We start from the raw sequence: 23,308 nt of genomic DNA, 5'->3' as shown, positions 1-23,308 counted from the left end.
TGACACACACGGTGATGATGGCAAGGCAGCTTGAAGGAGGAAAACATGGGGGCACTGCTGGGCAGGAAGATGCAAAACTGTTCAAGAGCTTCAGCTCCAGGGAGGGCATCTTCAGAGAGCTTTGTGAAAAGGACTACTTGCGACATTGTAACATTATGTTACACAGGAAGACGAGGGCTCAGCTGTACAGAAAGCACCAAGAAAACCTTGTCACTCAGAAAGCACAAAGAAGGCAGAATTCTAGGTGAGATTCTATGGGGTAGGTCAGAACTCCGTGGAGGTGTAGCTGTCTTCCACGCACTGAGCACTTGAAACATGGCCATGACTGGGAGATGATATTTTCATACTATTTAATTTTAATTAATTTAAATGAAGCAGACTCACGGGGCTAGGGAACACCAGATTGGAATTTGCAGCACAGACTACAACATACATAACCACATACATAACCACACACACGCACACACACACACACACAGCCTAATGAAGATTCTCTGTAGCCACATCCCCTGACAATGTCTCCATCACCAATGGAGCCCTCACCCAGTTCAGATAAGGCTCCCACTTCTGCAACCATCTCTTCTCTTTGCCACCCTCTGTTTATCCTTCACTGGTTTGCGCCCCCCCACCCCCTTGCTCTCCCAGACCAACAAGACACTGCCATGATGCAGCTCCACTCAAAACCCCAAGCCCTATGGGTTTTTCACAAGCATCCAAGGTGTCTACACACATTTGACTCCTGTCTTTTTAATGCGCATTCTACGGGTCTAAGCTCAAAGCATCACTTCAAGGTACGGGAGACACGCTTACCACTGCCTGGGCACACTTGCACTGCCAGCCCCTAGGAAAGCAAGGGTTTCCTATACGGCATTTACATTTCTGTTGGGTGAGCAGATATTTTCTTGCCTCACATGTTACCTGATGTACTCCCTTCTTTTTATATTTATTGTTCATGTTTTATAATAGGAAAATTTAATAACGGTTCTTCTCAATTTTAATTTATGTTCTATTACTAGATCATTAGTATGAATAACTCATCTATGAATAAATTTACAAACTACTGGGGACAGAAACACTAGCAAAGACTTATGCATTTATTCACATGAAGTACCATCTACTCAGTATTCTTTTAAACATCTAAAAGCACGGAAAATACTTTCACTTTCATTTTATATTCTTTAACAGAGTCATCTATTCTTCAAGTTAATAAAAAGGAGGGGGGAGGGGAAATAACTTAAACAGGAAACAGGAAGGAAAACGCAAAGGGTGTATGGGATTTTCTATGAGAGAGACCTAGCAGGTGTGGAGGTGACTCGGAACAAGGGCAGGACACAGGCAGGGTGAGGACCTCTGACACAGTGCACACCAGGGGGCTTCTACACCACAGAGACTCAGTGAGGACCTCAGACATGGTGCACACCAGGGAGCCCCTTACACCACAGAGACTTCAAGTAGGTCTTAGAGATGCCATCCGAAGCTATGACCCTAGAAGGCCAGAAATTGCAGATGGAAGGAAAGGCCTCAGCAGAGGAGTGACACTGTGACACTTGTGATGCTACCCAGAGCTGCTGGTCTGCACAACTCTCCCATTCATCACTAAAATGACTTAAGTAAGTAAAATCATTACCTGTGGTGTCCTGCGTATCGTGGGCCACGGATGTGGCCTATTCCTCGGCACCCAGGAGTAGGACACGCAGCTTGACCTGGAAGGATTTTCATATCATTTGACCCTTCAAGGAAGTAAAAGAACATAGCTTGAAAACTTTCATTGAGGAAGAATTGGAAAGTCTAAAATATACAAATGATGTTAACTGCAACTTTAACCAAGAACACTGAGTTCTGTGATAGTCTATAAGCTGACGTGGCAGAGCCTGTGATGGCTACAACAGACACCAGTGCAGCACAGCCAGCATCAGAGAGGGGAGGTGAACAGGCATTGGGGGACTTTTTAACAAAGCAGACACATGATGGCCACTTATTCTCCAGAGATCAGAATAATGGCAAAGGCCACACAGCCACAAGCTGATGACCTAACTCATAAATCTCCAAACCAAGCCAGTAAATAGTGACGAGGAGCCCAGCACCTCCTGTACATCCACACTCATGTGTGTCACACACACACTCCACAGACATACACACAAACACTTGGCAACATACACAGACATGCGCACACACACACACACACACATACACACACACACACACACACACAGAGAGAGAGAGAGAGAGAGAGAGAGAGAGAGAGAGAGAGAGAGAGAGAGAGAGGTTGCAGGGGGGTGGGGCTTGGGGGGGCAGAGTCGGGCGAGCGAGCTCATGGAATATTCCACCCTGTACCCTCCTCCTAATCTAGGAGCTGCCTCTCTTCAGCCCTGTGCTTTCCTTCCCCCTCTCCATTTCTCACACTTGGACTTCAGGCTCAGCAAGCGTCCAGCTGCCCTCACCACTGTCCGGATCAGCATTTCCTCATCTCCCAGGTCCAGCATCTTCTTCTGGCTGCTCCCCAAGGACACGCTCCCTGCAGCGCTCTTCAAAAAGCCCTCTTCTCGGGGCACCCACGTGACAGAAGTGCTCTTTCCCCTCCAGTGCCCCTCCAAGACCTCCTGACTCCCATCTTCCCAGACACAAGCACCAACCTCACGCTCACCGGTCGGCTTCTGTTACCATGTCATTCGGGGAAGATGGTGGCATCCAAATCAAGGAGATTCTCTCTGTTCTGTTTCCAACAGCTGACCAGGTAAGCTCAAAGGCCACCTTGGCCTTCTGCCCGTGGGGTCACTAGCCTCATCCCCAGCAGCTTCTTCCCTGAGTCCTGACCACACACAGTGGACCATGTTGGGACGGCTTTGTCCCACACTCACTGAAACAGCGGTCCAGCTGGTAGCAACAGCACGCCCCTCTGACCTGCTTCTGTGGGAGTCCCAACTGTTTTCACCTGCTGCTGTTTTTACCATCAGTGGATTTTCCAGGCCATCTAGCCACTGCCCCCCCCCACGAGCCTCAGTTCCCTCTCACCAGAAGCCTACTCCCTGATCTAAGCTAGGATCCATAGGCCATTTTTTGGCATGCTACTGGAAATAACTGAAGCCTAAGCCTGACTTTCTGACTTGGTATAATTACACCCAGCTATGGGGAGGGGAACTTAACCAGGCTGTTCCCCACCTGTTTTGCATTAACTACATTGGGATTGGGTGTGGGGTGGCAGTGGTCTTTCATAGTGCTGACTGTGCAAAATGCTCCCCTCACTTCAGGTTCTGGCTCTGGGCAGCTGAGCTTGCACAGTGCCAACTGAGAAGACAGGAACCCGTGGACAGGACCTGCCCTCTCCCTCCTGCATGCTCTCACGGCCATATCCCTCCCTCCTTCCCACTGCAACGCAGGCAGCATTCTCTTCTCTTCAGAACAAATTCCTCACTGTTTCTTGTGTGAACTCACTGTCTCCTCCTTCAGGATCCTTGGACTGTCACATTGAGTAACTCGCCAACATTAAAATGGAATCCTGTTTGTGCATTATACAAAGAAAAAAATGAAAACAGAAGCAGTGGAGCCTATATTCCTCCCTCCTCAGTGGCTGTTCACCCTCCCCCCTTCACAGACAGATGCCTGAGAGTGACCTCTGCTCCTTCACACCTCACTACACAACACACAGGAGTCTAACCCCATTGTTCATAGGTAGCCTCAGCGCAGGACACCTATGCCAATTACAAACTAAACACTTACCTGCTTGATGTCTATTTAGTTTGTTAAATTAGAGGGTGTAAACCCAAGTCTGCTTTTCTGCTGTGAAGCCAGTATCTAGCCTGACACATAACTGGCCCTCAGTAAATGATTATAAGTGAATTGCAACACTAACCTAGAGTTCTTTAGGCCAGAAACGAGGCTTACTTATAACAGTACACTTACAGGACAGAGCGATTGTGTTGCATGAAAACACCAAGCAAAGCTGGGTGATATTGCAATCCTAGTGCCTGGTGATATTAGAACAAATAACCAAAAGTCCCAACCGCCTTCATTCTATTTACCAGGCAATAGAAAGCTGTGTCTTAGATACGCCTTGACTTGGACACATAGAGAGAACCAGGAACTGCCTCATCCCAAGCATAGCTCAGAGGCTTAGCGCTTGCCTCGAGGCCTCAGGGTTCAGCTCCTAGCAAAAAGTTCTCAAAAACAAACAAATAGAAACTGACTTTTAAACAAGCTGGAGGGTCGGCTGGTTAAAAATTGAAATCCCTGAGTTAAGACATGCACTCCTACCACTTTTAACTTATCACAAAGAGACACGTGAGAGAAGAAACAGCGAGAAGAGAAATAAGGCTTCCCTCCCTCTATGTCCCATGACACGCATGTGCGCACACTGTGTGAGATCTCAGTGGCATCCCAGCAGTCAAAGCGAGCTGACAGAAAGCATTTCCACCTTCCCAGAGGGTGGACAAATCACCACACACGGGAAGAGCCCATGATCTGATGACTGTGTTTTTCCCCATAAAGTAGCATCTTTGCCAAGAACATCTTACTTGTAATCGGATATTTAGAAATGTAAGTCTTGAGAAAAAGTTTCTCTGCCCTAAATTTCTCCAGGGAGATGGTACCAGACCTTGTCACCCTTCCATTCCCTGCAGCCATCTTCCCACCTTGTCACCATTCCTTGCAGCCATCATCTTCCCGCCACTCAGCGGTGACTGCTGCAGAGTGGCCACCATCACCGCTGAGTCCCTGATGGCCACTCAGCGGTGACTGCTGCAGAGTGGCCACCATCACCGCTGAGTCCCTTGATGGCCACTCAGCGGTGACTGCTGCAGGGTGGCCACCATCACCGCTGAGTCCCTGATGGCCACTCAGCGGTGACTGCTGCAGGGTGGCCACCATCACCGCTGAGTCCCTGATGGCCACTCAGCGGTGACTGCTGCAGAGTGGCCACCATCACCGCTGAGTCCCTTGATGGCCACTCAGCGGTGACTGCTGCAGGGTGGCCACCATCACCGCTGAGTCCCTTGATGGCCACTCAGCGGTGACTGCTGCAGGGTGGCCACCATCACCGCTGAGTCCCTTGATGGCCACTCAGCGGTGACTGCTGCAGGGTGGCGCCTCTCTGGGTTGCTTTATGGGTAAATAGTGATGACAATGACAATGAGTAGCACTGAGTCACTGGCTGGGTAGCACTTGTGGAGTGTTGTGAATAATCCTTGCTTTATGCTTACTTCAGCTCAAATTCTCATATCTGTTTCTGACCTTCTTAGTACCATGAGCTATTTGGCATCAAGCAACAGGAACAACTTCTGGCTAACTGCAAGGCTACAGTGAATCTTTTCCGTGCACATGAGTAAATAGAATGAGAAACAATAAGAGAAAATATTTGCATAAGGTGGAAATTACCTATACCTCTTCATCCGAATATGAGACAAAATGAGACAGGGTCTCTGTGGTCACTACAATACCCAGGCTGCCCACCCCAAGTTCCCACTCTCCTTTTGTGATAACTTTTACTCAAGATAGCCATGTGACCATCTAAAGGTGTCAAACCCTTTAGGTTTTCCTAGTGCAGATGTAGTCATGGTCACTTGGCATTTACACTACAGGAAGAACTATATGAAGGGTGAAGGAGGTGCTATTGTCATTTTCCTGTCTCACCTGCCTCTGAATTCCTTAAAAGGAAGATGTGAACTCCCCAGGTGATAGACACAAGGACAAAAAAGGTGTGAACTCCTCAAGTGTCAGACACAAGGACAAAAGACAGGTGTGAACTGCCCAGGAGTCAGACACAAGGACAAAAGACAGGTGTGAGCTTGCCAGGAGACAGACACAAGGATAAAGGGAAGGTGTGAACTCGCCAGGAGACAGACACAAGGACAAAAGACAGGTGTGAACTCACCAGGAGACAGACACAAGGACAAAAGACAGGTGTGAACTCCCCAGGAGACAGACACAAGGACAAAATCAAAGCATGGAGGCAGGAGGACAAAGAAGCTTTGGCTCAGAACATGGAAGGCTCAGACCCACCAGGGAAGAAACATGGAATAGAGACGGCCCTCTTTCAATAAACTATTATAAACTGATTCTGCAGTTCTGGCAGCTGAAAAACATTAAGTTAAAATATCCTTCTGTTGTTTTTCCTTCGTTGAAACGAAGCAATTTCCCTTCTTACTAAAAGAGAGTTACATGTGGCATGAGATCTATTACTGTGTAAACATGATATGATGGGAGCATCACAGCAGAATCAAGAAATAAAAGATTGTACTGATAGCTAGAAAATCGGAAAGGGAGTTGTGCACTTTATTTCCAAATGTTCTTTTTGGTGACTGTGAACAGGATGGATTTTGCAATCAGAATAGGTCAGAAAATGGGGCCGTCCTCCCACATCCCCAAACCGGTCACAGCTCGCTTTTAAAAGCGTCACTTGTTCGGGTCTACACTAAACCCAGGGCAGAGTGACAGCATTAACACCGATGAAAACAAAGGTCTGTTCATTTGCATGCAGGTCAGTGCAGATAGAGGCTGGCCAGCATCAGAGACTAAGGACCAGACCGCAGCATCCTTATCCTTGTACCACCACTAATGACTCATCGCTGAAAATGCAGGCACTTAACCTGATTCCTTTAGCAAAATTTTAAAAAACCCACAGCATTAGCTCTCTGAGGTAACACCGATAGTGCATACACAAACGCTGCTGTTTGGAAAGGTACGCAGATTTAAATGTCACCGATAATAGAAAATAAGGATACTTTATCCCTTCTTGTTTTTAAAAATAAAGAGAACCACTGAGGCTTCATTGGTTCACATAAAGAAAGATCATGCAAGCATTGTTTGTTCCTCAGTAGTCCCTGTTCTCAGGATATGTCGCCAACCGAAGAGAAAGGCCTGATCTCCCTAAGCTTAACTTCTGCTGCCATAAATACAGTAAAGAATCAGGTAAAAGGCTGGGTATGATGCTGGAGAGTGATGGTGGTACGCAGGCACACAACTTGAGAGCAAGGGAGAGGAGGTGGTGCCCTGGGAGTTGTCCTGCAGTTAGTCAGAACATAAGCCATGAGGACACCAGCAAAGTGTCCGAGCCAGAGGCTCAGGGGAGGAGGGGGTGAGCGGTGATGGGTTTGAGATGGAAGAGTCATCATTCTATTCTGGGATGCACTGGACAAACTGGGAGTACGAAGTAGAGGATGAGTGTATGGGAGGCACCTGCTGAGCTCCGCTCACCCCCTCTACCTGACCAAGCTTGAGCAGGCTTTCAGCAACCTCTCCAGCAGCAAGCTCCCAAGAGGCAAGTCCTGCGTGTCAGGCCACCTCAGGGATGACATGGGATTCCTGCCGAGTTCATGCCAACAAACAGAAGTCTCATGACCACAAACTGAAAATGCCTATGGGTGGGCAAAGAAAGGGGACAGGAGGTAGGCTGAGAGGGCCCCCAGGGAAGGAAGGAGACCAAGGAGAAGACACCATCAAAGCAAGGACAAGACGAGAGAGAGCCACGAGGCATCCCACATGCTCTTGGGTTTGGCAAAACAATGTTTTCATGAAAGATGTGAATGATTCATTGACAATGAGACAGGTTAACTCCTGGCAAACCCCAGCCTACCTCAAAGAGGATGATGAGCATCAAAGAACCTCATTATGGAGATGGCTTCAAATGTGGCAAACAAGCCACTGGTCAAAATGTCCTTGTTTCTACCACAGACAGAATTCTGCCTAACATTGGCAAGCTTGGATGCAGGCAGAGTCAACAGCCAAACTCTACCAAGACAGGGTAAGCAAGTCCTCAATTGTTCCTGCCTCACAAATATGTCTGTCAGATATGTTGGGCCAGAAGGCTGAAGATGATGCCCCAACATTATAGAGAAATTTGGGTAACTATTCAGGCAGCAAACTGTCTCTGTCTTTTTTTTTTTTTTCATTTTGGAAGCTGCTAACTTGTACTTCCTGTCTACTCAGGTAATTAATTTTATTCCTTCTCATGTCTCTGATGGGGCTGAAGACCAGATAGTTTAGTTTTACAATTAAGCTTAATAGTTGAGGGGTGAAGACATTTTTAGATCTAGATAGATGTTTTAAGTTGATAAAGATGAAATATGATAGATATTTACTTAAATTCAGAAATTTAGACTCACCAAGATAGGAAAGATGCTTCCTTCAGGGTTGCCAAATACAAATAGCCAAAACACTATGAATGTAACATTTATATAATTCCTGGTTGTTTCATGGCTCTTCTTGCTTTAGGCAGTTTATTGTACATATGTGTAATAATATAAATGTATATGTAAAAATAGAAAAAAAATTAAAAAATAAATAGAAATGATAATAAAGTAAATACATTAAATATTTTTTTAAAAAGGATCTAGCTTAACAGTTTTAATTTTCAAATAAAGGGCATAAAGCTTTAATTATTTGAAAAGGGGGTGTGGTACACAACGGCCTGTCCTATCTATTTTAGTTGCAGTTTTACAGTGTTTTATCCTGCACTTCCTGCACTCCACTGTTGACCTCGCTGCCTTTGCTGAGAGAACAGAAGGAGTGATGGCAACTTTTATCCTCCCCACGAGGGATGGGGCAGCCCCCTCTGCATATTCCTTTGCCCCAGTTTGTCCCTGCTACATTTTGGGGCTCTTCTAATATTCCTTCACCCTCTACTAAAGAATTAGCATTATTATTCAGACAATAGAATAATAAAAATATTTTGACCATAATCCCACTTTTTGCAATAAATTTCATCCCTCCTTCTGAATAAGAAAACTTAAAACAAAATATTAAACTTAACTTCTTCTTTGCTCCCAACAGTCTCATTCACATCTTTCTTTTTGTTGTTGTTGTTTTATTTTATTTATATTCTCTGATACTCATCATCTTCTTGGAGGTCGGCTGGGTGTTGCCAGGAGTTAACCTGTCTCATTGTCAATGAATCTTTAAAATAATAGTAAGCATTTTAAATATTTTCTAACCTGCCCTATCTAGAATATTTATTAGTAGTTTGCAAATTTTTATAATTATCATTTAATGTGAAAGAATAAGCATTATCTTTAATGTGAAATCATAAGTCAACCATACTATTCTCTCCCAACTAGTGAAATCAGAATGCCTAAAATGTACATTTTATATTTCCTTGATAATCTAGAAAAAAGTTCTTGGTAAGGTAATTTAAGAGTCTTCATATCACAGGAAACAATCTGGAGCTGTGGTGATCCTGGGGACCAGTGCTTGCAGCAGTAAGCTCTCACACAGCAGAGGTAAGGAAAGCACCCAAAATGATTTCCCAATGTCCCTTCCACAGACCTGGCAGAGGGGGATCTCAGCAGCCAAGGCAAAAAGAGCAGCAAGAAGCCACCTTTCCAATAAAGAGCGTGCGAATATTTTCTTAACAAAATTGCAGAATGCATTTTCCATATATGGAGGTCTACCCCCATGATTAAGTACACAGGACTCCCTGAATAGTGTGATGTGATATATGCACATTGGCACAGAGCTTTGGTGGAAAGTAAGATGTTCTGACCACTGTCTGGATAAATGTCCTAGAGTGGCCTGTGCAGTCTAAGTCTTAGAGGGGCCGAACACTCTGGAACACACACACAGGTAAGTAGGATTTCACTGAAGAGTAAGAGGACTTTACAAATGGAACTTGAGATATTTCTCCATTCAAATACACCACAGTGTTTCACAATAAAGAATCTATACCCCGATTTATTATCTTTAGCTATTTTAAATACACAAAGTTAGGCTTTTGATGTGATGGAGCAGTACAGGCCTTCGTGGAAATGTTTCTAACCCCTTCAGAAAGCCAGAAAATGGGGTCTTCTGCAGTAGCACAGCAGGCAGGGGCGTGAGATGCCCTCTGCAGCAGCACAGCAGGCAAGAGGGTGAGATGCCCTCTGCAGCAGCACAGCAGGCAGGGGTGAGATGCCCTCTGCAGCAGCACAGCAGGCAGGGGGGTGAGATGCCCACCGCAGCAGCACAGCAGGCAGGGTGTGAGATGCCCTCTGCAGCAGCACAGCAGGCAGGGGGTGAGATGCCCTCTGCAGCAGCACAGCAGGCAGGGGGTGAGATGCCCTCTGCAGCAGCACAGCAGGCAGGGGTGAGATGCCCTCTGCAGCAGCACAGCAGGTAGGGGGGTGAGATGCCCACTGCAGCAGCACAGCAGGCAGGGTGTGAGATGCCCTCTGCAGCTGCACAGCAGGCAGGGGGGTGAGATGCCCTCTGCAGCAGCACAGCAGGCAGGGGTGAGATGCCCTCTGCAGCAGCACAGCAGGCAGGGGGGTGAGATGCCCTCTGCAGCAGCACAGCAGGCAGGGGTGAGATGCCCTCTGCAGCAGCACAGCAGGTAGGGGGGTGAGATGCCCACTGCAGCAGCACAGCAGGCAGGGGGGTGAGATGCCCACCGCAGCAGCACAGCAGGCAGGGGTGAGATGCCCTCTGCAGCAGCACAGCAGGCAGGGTGTGAGATGCCCTCTGCAGCTGCACAGCAGGCAGGGGGATGAGATGCCCACTGCAGCAGCACAGCAGGCAGGGTGTGAGATGCCCTCTGCAGCTGCACAGCAGGCAGGGGGATGAGATGCCCACTGCAGCAGCACAGCAGGCAGGGTGTGAGATGCCCTCTGCAGCTGCACAGCAGGCAGGGGTGAGATGCCCTCTGCAGCAGCACAGCAGGCAGGGGTGAGAGATGCCCTCTGCAGCAGCACATCAGGCAGGGGTGAGATGCCCTCTGCAGCAGCACAGCAGGCAGGGGGGTGAGATGCCCACTGCAGCAGCACAGCAGGCAGGGGGGTGAGATGCCCTCTGCAGCAGCACAGCAGGCAGGGGGGTGAGATGCCCTCTGCAGCAGCACAGCAGGCAGGGGGGTCAGATGCCCTCTGCAGCAGCACAGCAGGCAGGGGTGAGATGGCCTCTGCAGCAGCACAGCAGGCAGGGGGGTGAGATGCCCTCTGCAGCAGCACAGCAGGCAGGGGTGAGATGCCCTCTGCAGCAGCACAGCAGGCAGGGGTGAGATGCCCACTGCAGTGGCACAGCAGGCAGGGGGGTGAGATGCCCACTGCAGTAGCTCATTTAGGATTTGCTTGTACCAGTGCCTTACGGAGAGGGCTCCAGTGTCCATGCGGTGCTTGCTGTACACACACCTGTTCCCTTTCTCCAGCTTGCCTCTTGGCAGTCTCCCTCAACTGCAGAAACGTCCCACTAGATCGCCTCACTAGTCTGTGTTTACTTTTGTTGTCTGTGTTGTGAAATTCAGAATCATACTGTTAAAATCACCACCAGAGCCAGGTAAGGCCATGCCTGAGATCCTAACACTAGGGGGATTAATGAGAGGTCAAGGCCACCTGGCTCTGCATAGTGAGTTCCAGGACAGGACGGCCACATAGATACAGGTTTTCTCAAAGCAAAGCCACGAATAAGCCAGCCAACATCAAGGATCCGCTTCTTTATGCTATTTCTAGGAGGTTTGTAGCTTCAGGCCTCAACATTTAAGCTGTTAATGTATCTCAAGTTAATTTCTGCACACAATGTGAAGGTCTAATTAAATTTTCTCCGTGCAGAATAGTTGGAACAATTTCTGACGAAATCTTCTCTCTTGTGTATGTACATATGTATATATGTATATATCTATATCTATAGCATAGCTATCTATATGATAATGCAATCAACAAAGAGACACTGGCATTATCCCTTCCAGTCTGGGTGTCCTTAATTTCTTGTCTTCCACTGATTGCTCTGACTATGCCTTTGAGCAAAATGTTGAATAAAAGTGTTGAATGTAGGCAGTCTTTTCGTGTTCTAATCTTAGTTTGATCTTAGCCGTGGGCTTGTCATAATGATTTTTATTATGTTGAGGACCTCTCTTTCTATATCTAGTTTATGGAGTGTATTTTTGTCACTAAAGTATGTTTAAGTTTGTCAAAAGCATCTTCTGTATCTACTGACATGAACACCTGGTGCCTGTCCTTTATTAATTTCATAAAGTATATAAAATTTATTTATTTGCTTAAGTTGGCCCCATTCTTGAACTTCATGGATACATTTTACTTAAATGGGCTACTGAATCCAGTGTTTTTGATATTTTGTAGAGAAGTTTTGTATTCTTGTTTGTCAGCAATTACTGACCCTTGAATCTCTTTCCTTTTAGTAACCATGTCTGCCTTCAGTGTCAGGATGGGTCTGGCCTTGTAAGGTGAGTTTGGAAGTGCTGCCTCCCTTTCAGGTGTGTGTGTGTGTGTGTATGCATGTATACCCGCATGTATATATGCACGCACGTGTACCTGCAAGTATGTATGCATACATTGTGTATGTGCATGTGTGCATGCATGCTTGGATATATGCTCACTTAAAAGTGAGCTATTAAGTCAGTCCAGGTTTGATTAGATTCCACTGGACCGTGGATATCAGACACCTTCACATCTCTCCTCTGTTTCACCATGTTTCTCAAGTAAGAGCAGTTTCCGGAGCTTAGGACACTCCAGTGTGTTAAACTGTGGCAGTTTTCCTGTAGCCTGCCTTCAACTCTTCCTAATGACTTCACCTTATCCTCTGTGCTGGCCACAGTCCATCTGGGTGGTTGGAAGCAGCCGCTCTGCTGGGCTTGCTGAGACACAGTTCCCACCGATCATGACTAGACAAGCTTCTGCAGTGCTTGCTGAATTTAGAACCTAACACTAGGATAAGCTGTGGAGTCACAGCTTAGTCTAGTTTGTTGGGTTTTTTTTTCTGGCTGTAGGTATTGTGATACCATTTGGTGGGAGGTTACATAAATGATTCTTCTCCTATTCTAATGACTTCCATAATGCACGGCAATAAAAAAGGAGAATGATGACTTCGAAGCAAATGATGGAGGATGTCCTTGTCAATCTAAGAAACGTAAACTGCACATTAAAGAATGAAAACTTACATAACCACATCTCCCTTATTCAGCTTTACAATTTGTTAGGACAATAAAAGCCTTTAACGTTCGTAAAAGCAGCGGAGGAGAACAACAGGAGAGCGGTGATGTGTAAGGGGACTGAAGTCTCTCAGGAGGAGGCTACAGTGCAGAACACGGGACGTGCTTTCAGCAGCTGCATCCCGCACCTACCACTGCCTTGATACCTCCATCTGTCTGGTGCTCACAGAAACAGCACTGCCCACAGAAAACCCATGAGAAGGTACGAGTGCAAGCACACATAGCAAGACTCTTTGGAGTGCTATGAGATGTACCAGTGACAGCGGAAGCCTGGACTGTTGGGGTCAGTTCTACCGGGTCATCTCAGGAATTGTGGAGTGGCTATGGCTGTCCCAAGTGGTTCTGATTTTGTGAACACATCAATCCTGTAAGTGTGTCACAGGGTGTACTGCTCAGTGGCTAGCTCTGCTGGCTGGAACACGTGCACAGAGCCACTACCCAGAAGACCTTGTGCTAAGTCTCTCCTCTCCTAATTATAGGAGCCTTATGCGGAGCTTCCAAGCTTTGCTAACAAAAAGAAAATTCTAAATTTTGCTTTCTAATTTCTAAGGAGTATCAAAGCACTCTTGGGGAAAAAAAAAAGTAAGTTAAAAGCGCAGAGTTCCTAAATATGCAGCACAATTTTCAGTTCCCTAAGTTTTTCTCTCCCCAGTGTTCTCTGTATCCTAGGTTTGTATAAATTTAATTTCTTTATTCTTGCTCACTAGTAAACAAAACACATCGCCATTTTACAGTTCTTTTCCATGTGAAGAACATAATGTTTCTTTTCATTAAAAATATATTAGGTGTAGATAGATGTTTTACGTTGATAAAGAAGAGAAATGATAGATACTGATTTACATTCAGGATTTTAGACACACTAAAATAGGAAAGACGTTTTCTTCAAGGCTGCCAAATACAAATAGTCAAAACACTATGAATATAACATTTATATAATTCCTGATTGTTTCATGGTTCTTCTTGCTGTAAGTAGTTTATTATATATGAGTATAATAATATAAATGTACATGTAAAAAAAAGAAAAAGAAAAAACTCTCATCTGGTTCTATGTTTATCGCTATGATTCATTTAATAATGCATCTATTTGTAAACAAACAAACAAACAAAAAAGTCAACACTACTCAGTTTTTCTAATACCCATAAAGACAAATGAACAAAAGTTTTTGTAGGAGATTAACCACCACTCTGCAGGCCTTGAAAATAAGCCTGGAGTCACTGTTACCTTCTTCTCAATTGTGAAAGGAGGCACTCCAGTCACTGAGGGGAGCTGTTTTCTTGCCTCATCACTAAATATTAATACAGGCAGCAGCCAGAGTGGTCATATAGTATTCTCTGTGTATCAGCTGGGCATGGGAGTGCCAGCCTGGGCAGCGGTGTGGGCGTGTGATCCTGGGGGAGAGGGATTCGTTATCTTCGTGACACAGGACTTCCTGGGGCAGAAATTACGTCTCATGGGACTTTGCAAGTTCTAGCCCAGCAGTCAGCCCAGCAGAGGCGTACAGTTTACCTTCTCCCCCAGGCTGCCTCACCAGCAGTCAGCCAAGGGCTCTATCTAGGAGGGCTCGCCTATGAGGCCCTATAGGGGTTTGCACATAGCAGTACCATCCCTGATCCAACCTCTTTCCTTTCCCCTATATGGTGCTACAGTCTCTTGAGTGAGATTGAAAGTGTCTCAGGGAAATCCTGAAATATCTGTTGTCCAGCTCACAGGTTCATGTGTGTGTGTCCACGTGCCTGATGTCTGTGAAGCTATGGCCATACTGAGGCATGACTGTGACAGGGTTCAAATGTGCTATGCCTTGCTGCCATGACATTTGGAAGCTGGCGTCTATGCTGTTTTCAACAGTAACAGAGCTGGTCTATACATGTTGTGACCGAGGCTAGCCCTCTCGTGTCTCTGAACTGTTAACAGAGACTGGAAGAAGAAAGTGAAATCCTCTACCAGTGGGGAGGGAGTCCTCTCCAAATTATTCTGAGCCAGCACTAGAAGCCCAGGACCACACTTAGAACAAAGTGAAGTCTGCCCTCCTTCACACCTCCACAAGGCAGACACTGGATAAGCCCTTTACCAAGGAACATTTAAAACAGATAACATCATTAAGAAGACTGTAAGCACATTTTGAAATATATTATTTTTTCTTGATAAGTCTATCATGTAAATCTGTAATTAGGGACTTCTAAAATAGCTAACTTTTAAAGCACAATACGCTGTAATTGTCTATTAAGTCAATGAGCACTCAGGGACTCCTGAAGCTGCTGATTGCCTTCTTGCTGTGTTTTGGAAGAACAAGTACTTCCAGGGAGATTCCTTCTACAGCTTTCCTTAAAATAGAGCGGAGTTGAAAATGCACCGGCACCTGGCTAGGTGAGCAACCCTTGCTTCCACAGGAATGGCCTCAACCATCAGGACATTTGTTGTCTCACATACGCGCTGTGCTCAAGCCCCATGGCTGTTTCATAACCCACACTAATCTCTATCTAAGTAAATAAAACTTCTCTATTCTTCAGAGTCCCGAATGCTTGCTAGAGAAAGCTTTATGAATTGTTTATTTCCTAATGAACCGTCAGTATTTTATCTCACTTAACAGGATGCACAATGGACCAGACCATATGGTATATTTTCAAGCCATTCTGTCATTTTATATGTCTGCAGTGTAATGAACTAAAACCGGATCTTTTATCAAGCTATGTTCTGTGATGCTCGATTATGCTCAATAGTTGAACTGATTGGCTTTGTTCCCCCATGCTCTTACCATGAACAGCAGAGGCCATGGGTGCTACCATTATGGTGTGTGTTAGTATTATACTGGCATGCACTTTCACTCCGTGTTTCATGTCATTGGCTTTGTAATCAAGCTTCGTAATTACCTCCAAATATAAATCAAACAGAAGCTAAAGAAAGAACGACAACAAAGTTATTTAGGCTTGGGAACCAGTGAGGAAATCTCAATTTTCTGCCTGCCAGCTTCCCTTTCTCGGCTGTGGGGGTTGTCTGCCTCTTGCCTCCCCTCGGAAGCCTGATTAGATGAAACCCATAGCCACAGCTGAAAGAGTCACTCCACCACAGGCAGACATGGAGGCACACACGGGTAATCCTAGCACTTGGGGGGCTGCGGCAGGGGCATCTAGAGCTTCATATACAGCCTAGCACAAAGAAGATTAAAGGGTGGGGGGAGGGAAGGAGAGGAGGAAAGGAAAAAGGACAAAGGTTACAGGTGAGAACCCAAGGTGGGCCTCTGAGACCAACATCTTTTGGGCCCAAATGATCCTTCAGTTCTTAGAAGGGATGTCAGTATCCATCGGGGTTGCTAGGCCGAGGGCAAGCACTGGCACAACACCCACTGCCTTGCACTCAGGAAGCGACAGAGTGACCAGGAAGGCTGCTCAAAGAAGAGAGATCTGAACAAATTCTTACAAAGGAGAGTCATCCATTAGAGGAGCAAAAAAACCATGCCAGACAGAGAAGGTAGAGCAGCCAAAGGCTCTCGGGGGAAATCTCTGTCCAAGAAACTGAAACAACAGACAAGATACGGAAAGGAGAAGAAAACGGGGGTCAGAGGTGTGGGTCCCCACACTGCTCTCTTCCCACATCACCCTCATCCTGATCCCCACTCTTTGTGCTGGCACTAAAGTAGGCACCTGTTGACAACCACAAAGTCCCTCAGTGAGTCTGGCGATGTTGTTCCCTTGTTTGGTATCAGGGTGGCTCTGTATCTCCAAGAAAAGCGCCCACCTGGCACTTGGACAAGCAGAAGAGCCCACAGCCGTCCTGCCACTCTGGCACAGCCAAGAGGGCTGTGGAGGGCTCCCAGAAGTTCCGCTATGCCTCAGAAAGAAGACAGTTCCTGAGACATAAGAGGTGTAAAATCTGGGACAAGAGCAAAGGCCTCACAGAGAGACGCTTAGGGACTGGAGAGAGGAGCTAAGGGTCATTCCTTGTGGGAGGATTGTCATGGCGTGTAACTCCAGAGGATTCTCCAAAGGGCCTCTCAAGGAGTCTTCTTCACACAAAGGATGAGATTAGACAGACAATCCCCTAGAGCTAGCCCCTGGCCTCTGAGCTGCTGGCTACCATACAGCACTGTTGACGTCGCCAGAGCTGCAAACCCACCCTTCTACCCGCTGAGGTCTGGCTTCTTACCCTTTTATCAGCTAAATAACCTGCCCCTGCTCTGTGTGGAAGGGGAGGGGAGTGAGGGAGGGAGGGAGAAACAGCTGAGGGAGATTTACCTGTTTATAAAGGACACATGCAGAGTTCGGGACAGGGCAGGACATGTGGTCTAACTACAGCCAGTCATCCATCTCTGTGCAAACCAGTTCCCCCACTTCTTGATTGAATAAGCATAAATTCAACATAGATATCGTTGGTAACTTCATGGCCAAAGTACCTTTACTAAGTTGGCTGGGACTTTCTGGGAAGGTGGATCAAAAAACCTCTCCCATGCCTGTGTAATGTTACACTCACACTAAGAGAGAAGCTTCATTTTGTTTGTTTGTTTGTTTTGTTTTTTGTTTTTTCAGTATGGGGACATAAGAAATAAGAGGCAAGCCTTATCTGACGTGATGACACTCACACAGAATGCTCCAGAACATTCCCTGTGGTTCTTTGTAGAAGGAATAGTACCATCACGACAGTGCACACGCCACCACATTCTCATCCCACAAGATTGTGACGTGGAATGTGGGCTTCATCACAGCAGAACAAATACTCCGTGTGTGCTCTGATGAGGAAGTTAAAGCAGCCAAGGGCTCCATCTCAACTGTGCCTTTTAAGGGAACGGTGTCTCGGCACATTTTTACTGTCTGTTTTTATTCTGACCTGAAAACATTACAAAGTAGCTTCATAGCATGTATTTTATTTTGTTTAAGTCTGATTCATGAGGACTTTGCTATTGCTTCTTGGTTCTTTTCTAAGATTTATTTTTATGTTTAACACTGTGTGCATGTTTGTGTGTGGCTATGCTCAGGTGAGTGCAGGAGCCTGCAGAGTTGCTGTTACAGGAGGTCTTAGCTGGTACGCACTGTGACTCCTGATTGCAAGGACTTCGTTCTCTGTGCTCAAATGCTAGGCAAGATTTGCACTGGGACACCTTTAATCCCAACATTTAGAAGGCAGAGGCAGGCAGATCTCTGTGAGTTCCAGGCCAGCCTGGTCTGCAGAGTGAGTTCAAGGCCAGCCAGGGCTAACACACACAGAACCTCTTTCTTGAAAACAAAAAACAAAATAAACAAACAGAAAGAAAGAAAAGAAAAAAAGATTTGCACTGGGTACAAGGAACAGGCTCAACACAGAAGACAAGGAGCCATAGGCAAAGACAGAGAAGCGCGGTGTCAGGAGGCCCAAGGGTGGTCATTTGTCAAAAGCGCAGAAGAAGGAAGGAGAGCAGGGGTGTGTGTCTGTGGTAGAATGGTCACCTGGCAGGTGCACAATACTGGGGAGACTTGAGGGAGGGGGGGACAGAGACAGAGGAGAGGCCTGAGACAAAGGCTGGTTACGTTCATTGTATCTGATAAGTAGAATGTTTTGAACAAATAGGTGCAGATAATCTCATTTGACTCTTGACATTCATAATGTATTCTGACTTTTATTTACAAACTACTAAGGTCAGTTCTTAGCTGAATTCAGTTTACAGCATTTACTTATTCAGGCTTTATATGCCTGAATCAATAATTAATTCTAAATGCTTTGAATTTCCCTAAATGTTAATCAATACCCACTCAATGATCAACAAATACTTTCTGCGCCGTACAGTTTTAACCAACAGTGGGAGGGAAAGCACATCTTATTAAAAACAAGGCAGAGGGAATCTGACGAACACCTAACTATGCGTGTGCACACTCACACGCACCTACATACATGCGGAGACAGACACGAATACACACTCAATAAATAAAAGGTCATCCTGGGTGTCCCTGGATCCTCTGTGAACCTCACTTTGGGGAGATACATGAGAAGTGCTACGTGAGCCTATGCTGAAGCTGGCCAGCAGCATAAACTTAGCCTGTGAGGAAGAAACTGAAATAACATTACACAGTAGGCGACCAGATGGAAAGGTGGGCAGGGCCTGAGTCTGGCAGAAGACAAAAGACGTGGGTTCTGAGCAGGACACGCAGGACACTGGGAACAACCACCTTGGGGCTGACATTAGCAATCCCTTGTGACTATCTCTCTGGTGTAGGGTCATCCAACTGCATGTGGTCCAGCTCCTGACTGGCAGGCAGGATCTGTGTCAGGCCCCACATCTGTGACATGACTACCCGTTGGTACAAAAGACACCTGGGAGCTTGCAAGAAGCACTGATAAAGTCAAAGTGTGACCAACACGTGCTCTGTCTCGGCTCACTTTCGGCAATGGGATTAAATGATCCTAGCAAAATGGAAACAAAGCGGGCTATCACTTATTTAGAATGTTCTAAAACTTTAATAAAGCTCATGAAATGTGCATGAGAACAGAGGAGCTTGGGATTTGTTGATGCTTGGGCAGTTTCCCTCTTGAGAGGCTGCCTTTGTCCAGGTGTATTCTCAGCTCAGCGACTTCCCACAGGCCCCTGCTGGCCCAACCCAGAGCATACGTGCCAGTCTCTAAAAATGTCAGCAAGTCAGGTTCAGGATTCGCTACAGGCAGGCAGCGCTGAGACCTTCTCTATTCTTGCTCCATTCATGTGGGAAGTGTAGCCACTGTGCCCATAAGGTCTGAGCTCACTGAAAGGAAAGCACGTTCTTATGTGCAAGCTCAGAACTCAACAGTCTTCTGGTCACACTTGGTTCGACCCCAATATTGCGGGTGATCTGCTTGGCACAGAATCCTCTGAAAACTCCCACACATAAACTGATCAAGTAGGTGGCACCCAACTCAAGTTCCACCTCTTTAGGAAGATAAATTGCATCACGCCTAAGATTTTCTCCAGCTTTAAACTTTAAAAAGAAGTCTTTGCAACGTTTGATCAATAAAGCATGCATGCCACATGTAATAAAGTACGGAAGACAGTTGTTGAGTCATACAGACAAAACAATAGAATGTAAGAATGTAGTGTCACAAGTCTTTAATCCTTGAAAGAGGAGCTCTGTGAGTTCAAGTCCAGCCTGCTCGACATAGCAAGTTCCCAGGCCAGCAAAAACAACAAGGTGAGACTCTGTCTCCAAAAATTATCATAAAGTAGAAATGCCATTAAAATATTTCAAAATTATTCACGTGACTTTATCTGTTCACAGAGGATAAGTCCCATGTGTGGTTTTGCAATATTTTGGTTTTCTTTAGACTTATGGAATGCAATGATTTTTATCTGATTGTCAAGGATACCAGACACTTAAAAGGGGGAAGGTAAGGTTTGAGTTATATGAGTACATAAAGCATACATAAATCAACTACTCAGATATAAGGCATGACTTACTATGGTTGTTGTATAAACCAGGTTTGGGAGCATAAACTGTCAATCAAGAGCAGCTGCTGACTCTGCCACGGGGGCACTAGACGTCAGCTGAGGGCTGTGTCTTTGTAAAGAAAGCTGGTCATGAGAACAGGTGTGGAAAGGTGATGTGTTGTCTTCGGAATCTCAGGAACTGCTTGATGTGTACATTTGGTAGAAGTGAGGGTGTCAGGAAGATGTGCCAGGTTAAGGTGTGAATCTGAGGGAAGGGCTAGTTTCCTACAAAGGAGTTTGAAGCCCAGGTGATACAGGGCACCAAGACTGAAAGCATGAAGGTCCACACCGCCCACTTCAGAAAGAAAATGAGACAAGCCAGCCATGAACTCATGGGCACAAACAGCGCCTAAGTCAGCCATGAACTCGTGGACACAAACAGCGTCTAAGCCTCACACTTGTTTTGTGGCAGGAAACAGATCATCTATTTGTTCCTACTTTCCAGTAGAAAAGGATGCAGTGTTTAAAAGTAAAAACAGGATTAGATTTGGAGTGGAGAGAGAGAGAGAGAGAGAGAGAGAGAGAGAGAGAGAGAGAGAGAGAGAGGGAGATGGACGAGAGCTGTAGGTGTCTGCAGGTGTCTGTTTTCACAACAGGGGCATGGGCAGTACCTATCCAATTGCAAACAAGTCTTCATATCTAGATACCAAAAATCAATAAGATGAATAATTCTGATGCACATATGAATCGACCTGAACCTAGGGATAGCAAATCTATAATAAACCACACCAATAATTAACCAATAATTATTAACATAAAATCTATAACAAACCATAGAAAACCTTCAGCAAGGAAAGACAGCCAAGTACCATCGATCCTTCCCTCAAATTCCAGAGACTCAAATCCGAGGAGTATGAGGAAAAGCACAAGAATCATGCAATATTGCCGGCAACACACGGAAGTGGGTTTTTCTTCAGAAAGCAAACAAATTAAAATGACTCAGGAAAACTCTAGTCATGCTAACCTTGCCTTGTTTTCATATTTTAAAGCCTTGATAATTTACAGACTTTTTTTTTCCTTTTTTTGTTTTGTTTTGTTTTTTGAGACAGGGTTTCTCTGTGTACCCTTGGCTGTCCTGGACTCGCTTTGTAGAGCAGGCTGGACTCGAACTCACAGCAATTCACCTGCCTCTGCCTCCTGAGTGCTCGGATTAAATGCATGTGTCACAGAGGCAGAACTCACAGCTGTGCAGCGGAGTTAAAGATAGACAGTTGGCATCAGATGCAGCCTGCGGGGAAGGAAGGGAGTGAGCAGGGTGGGTCTAATGTCACCGCTAACCTCCAGTGTAAGCCAGGGAGCATCTGAAGTGATGTGCATACATTAATCTCCCTTCATAATTGTAAATTTGTGATGCCTAAAACATTCTATCATTTGCCTTGTGGATAAGGAAACCAGGGCACAAGGAGAAACACAGATAAGCAAGCAGACTCTTAACACATCTGAATGCTGTGACTCCAGTTTACACACTTAGAATAACCAGATTGTGTTTCATCTGGAGCTCCTGCTTGCAGAGAACAGACCAGATTCTGAGAATCGTGTGAAACTGAGCAGAACTCTGCAGTCACACAGTGGAGTTAAAGGCAGACAGTGAGCAGTGAGCGTCAGAGACAGACTGGGGGAGGGAAGGGAGTGAGCAGCCGTGCAAGGCTGGGTCTACCTGTGGACTGCAGACACAGCAAACAAGATGACTTTCAAACAATGGCGGTAAAGAGAAGAAACAAGGGACAGGGAGGGGCCTCTGTGGAAGAGCACGGTGTGGCCTTGGGTGGAGCAGCAGGGGGATGCAGACTCTGGACACCTTATTAGCCTTTCAGACGCAGAAGCTGCAGGGTAGCTTGACAAAGGGGAGAGAGCTGGGCAAGGTGGAGCAGAGCGAGCTTCTCCATACTGGTGATACTCCTCCACGCCTCTCCAGGCTGACGTCCTGCTTGGTGAAGAAAATCACCGGCTGAGGAGAAGGTGCTGGGTGTGAAGAGGAGATGAGAATCAGGGTGGGGCAGGAAAGATGGCTCACTGGGTAACAGCATGTCCTGTGCCCTGTGAGGGCCTGTGTTCACATCATGTGTCATGTGAGGGCCTGTGTTCATGTCCTGTGTCATGTGAAGGCCTGTGTTCACGTCCTGTGCTGTGTGAGGGCCTGTGTTCACGTCCCAAACCCTTGTTTTTTAAAAAGACAGGCATGGCTGACCTGAGCATGTGATTTGGAGTAGGACGACATCCCACTGGGCAGCCAGTCAGTGTAGCCCAAATCCAAAGCTTCCAGCTCAGGTCAGTGAGCCCTTATCTCAAGGCAATATGGCGGAGAGCAATACAGATGACACTCAGTCTCCTTCTCTAGCCTCCACACGCATAGGCACATATACCTGAACACTCACACACGCACTTACTACATACAGCACACACACATGCATGCCACACGCATACACACCACACTCACATGCACATGCCACACACACACAGACACACACACACACCTACATAACACACACACCACAGAGTGTTGGCTCGCAGAAAATGTGTAAGTCTCCTGGGTAAGCATTTTAATGAATTTTTTTTTAATTTGAGAAACCTAGCACACACAATGTAAAACAGTCAAGGTGTTAAGCTAGGGATGGAGAGAAAGTAGAATATTGCTTGGACATTGTCAAGAGTGTGGTGAGGCCTTTAAAGCCTCGGGCTGCATCAGCGTCCTCATTTGGCAGGTTTGACATCAGATAGGAATGGAAGTCTGGAACGAGTGATCAGCCATGCCGGCCTACTCAGGTCAGAGGGCTCCCTCAGACAGAACACGGTATTCTAATCTGAGGCTCATTAGAATTTAGAGTGCTTAGCTTCCTCCTTAGCTGTAAGTGGCTAGAGAAACAGAAATAACGCAGATCCCAATAAAATGTAATGTTCCTTCACCCTCATCCTTAAAATTGCTAAAGTTTAAAATACTTAATATTTTTAATTTTTTAAATAATTTGTTGCATGAGATAAAACT

The 23,308-nt window shown here is 46.0% G+C and overlaps 1 protein-coding gene across 2 annotated transcripts in view; it reads right to left on the bottom strand.

Moving 5' to 3' along the window:
* L3MBTL4 (L3MBTL histone methyl-lysine binding protein 4) overlaps nucleotides 1-23,308 on the bottom strand; it is a 276,348-nt gene that overhangs the window by 148,795 nt on the left and 104,245 nt on the right. For both annotated transcript variants that reach the window (XM_084778171.1, XM_084778172.1), the window contains exon 10: nucleotides 1,628-1,730. In XM_084778171.1, coding sequence (XP_084634297.1) covers nucleotides 1,628-1,730 — 103 coding nt within the window. The remainder of the gene's footprint in view (nucleotides 1-1,627; nucleotides 1,731-23,308) is intronic.

This window comes from Acomys minous (assembly GCF_964271855.1).
Source record: "Acomys minous genome assembly, chromosome: 4".
NCBI lineage: Eukaryota > Metazoa > Chordata > Mammalia > Rodentia > Muridae > Acomys > Acomys minous.
This window is presented reverse-complemented; position numbering and strand designations above follow the sequence as displayed.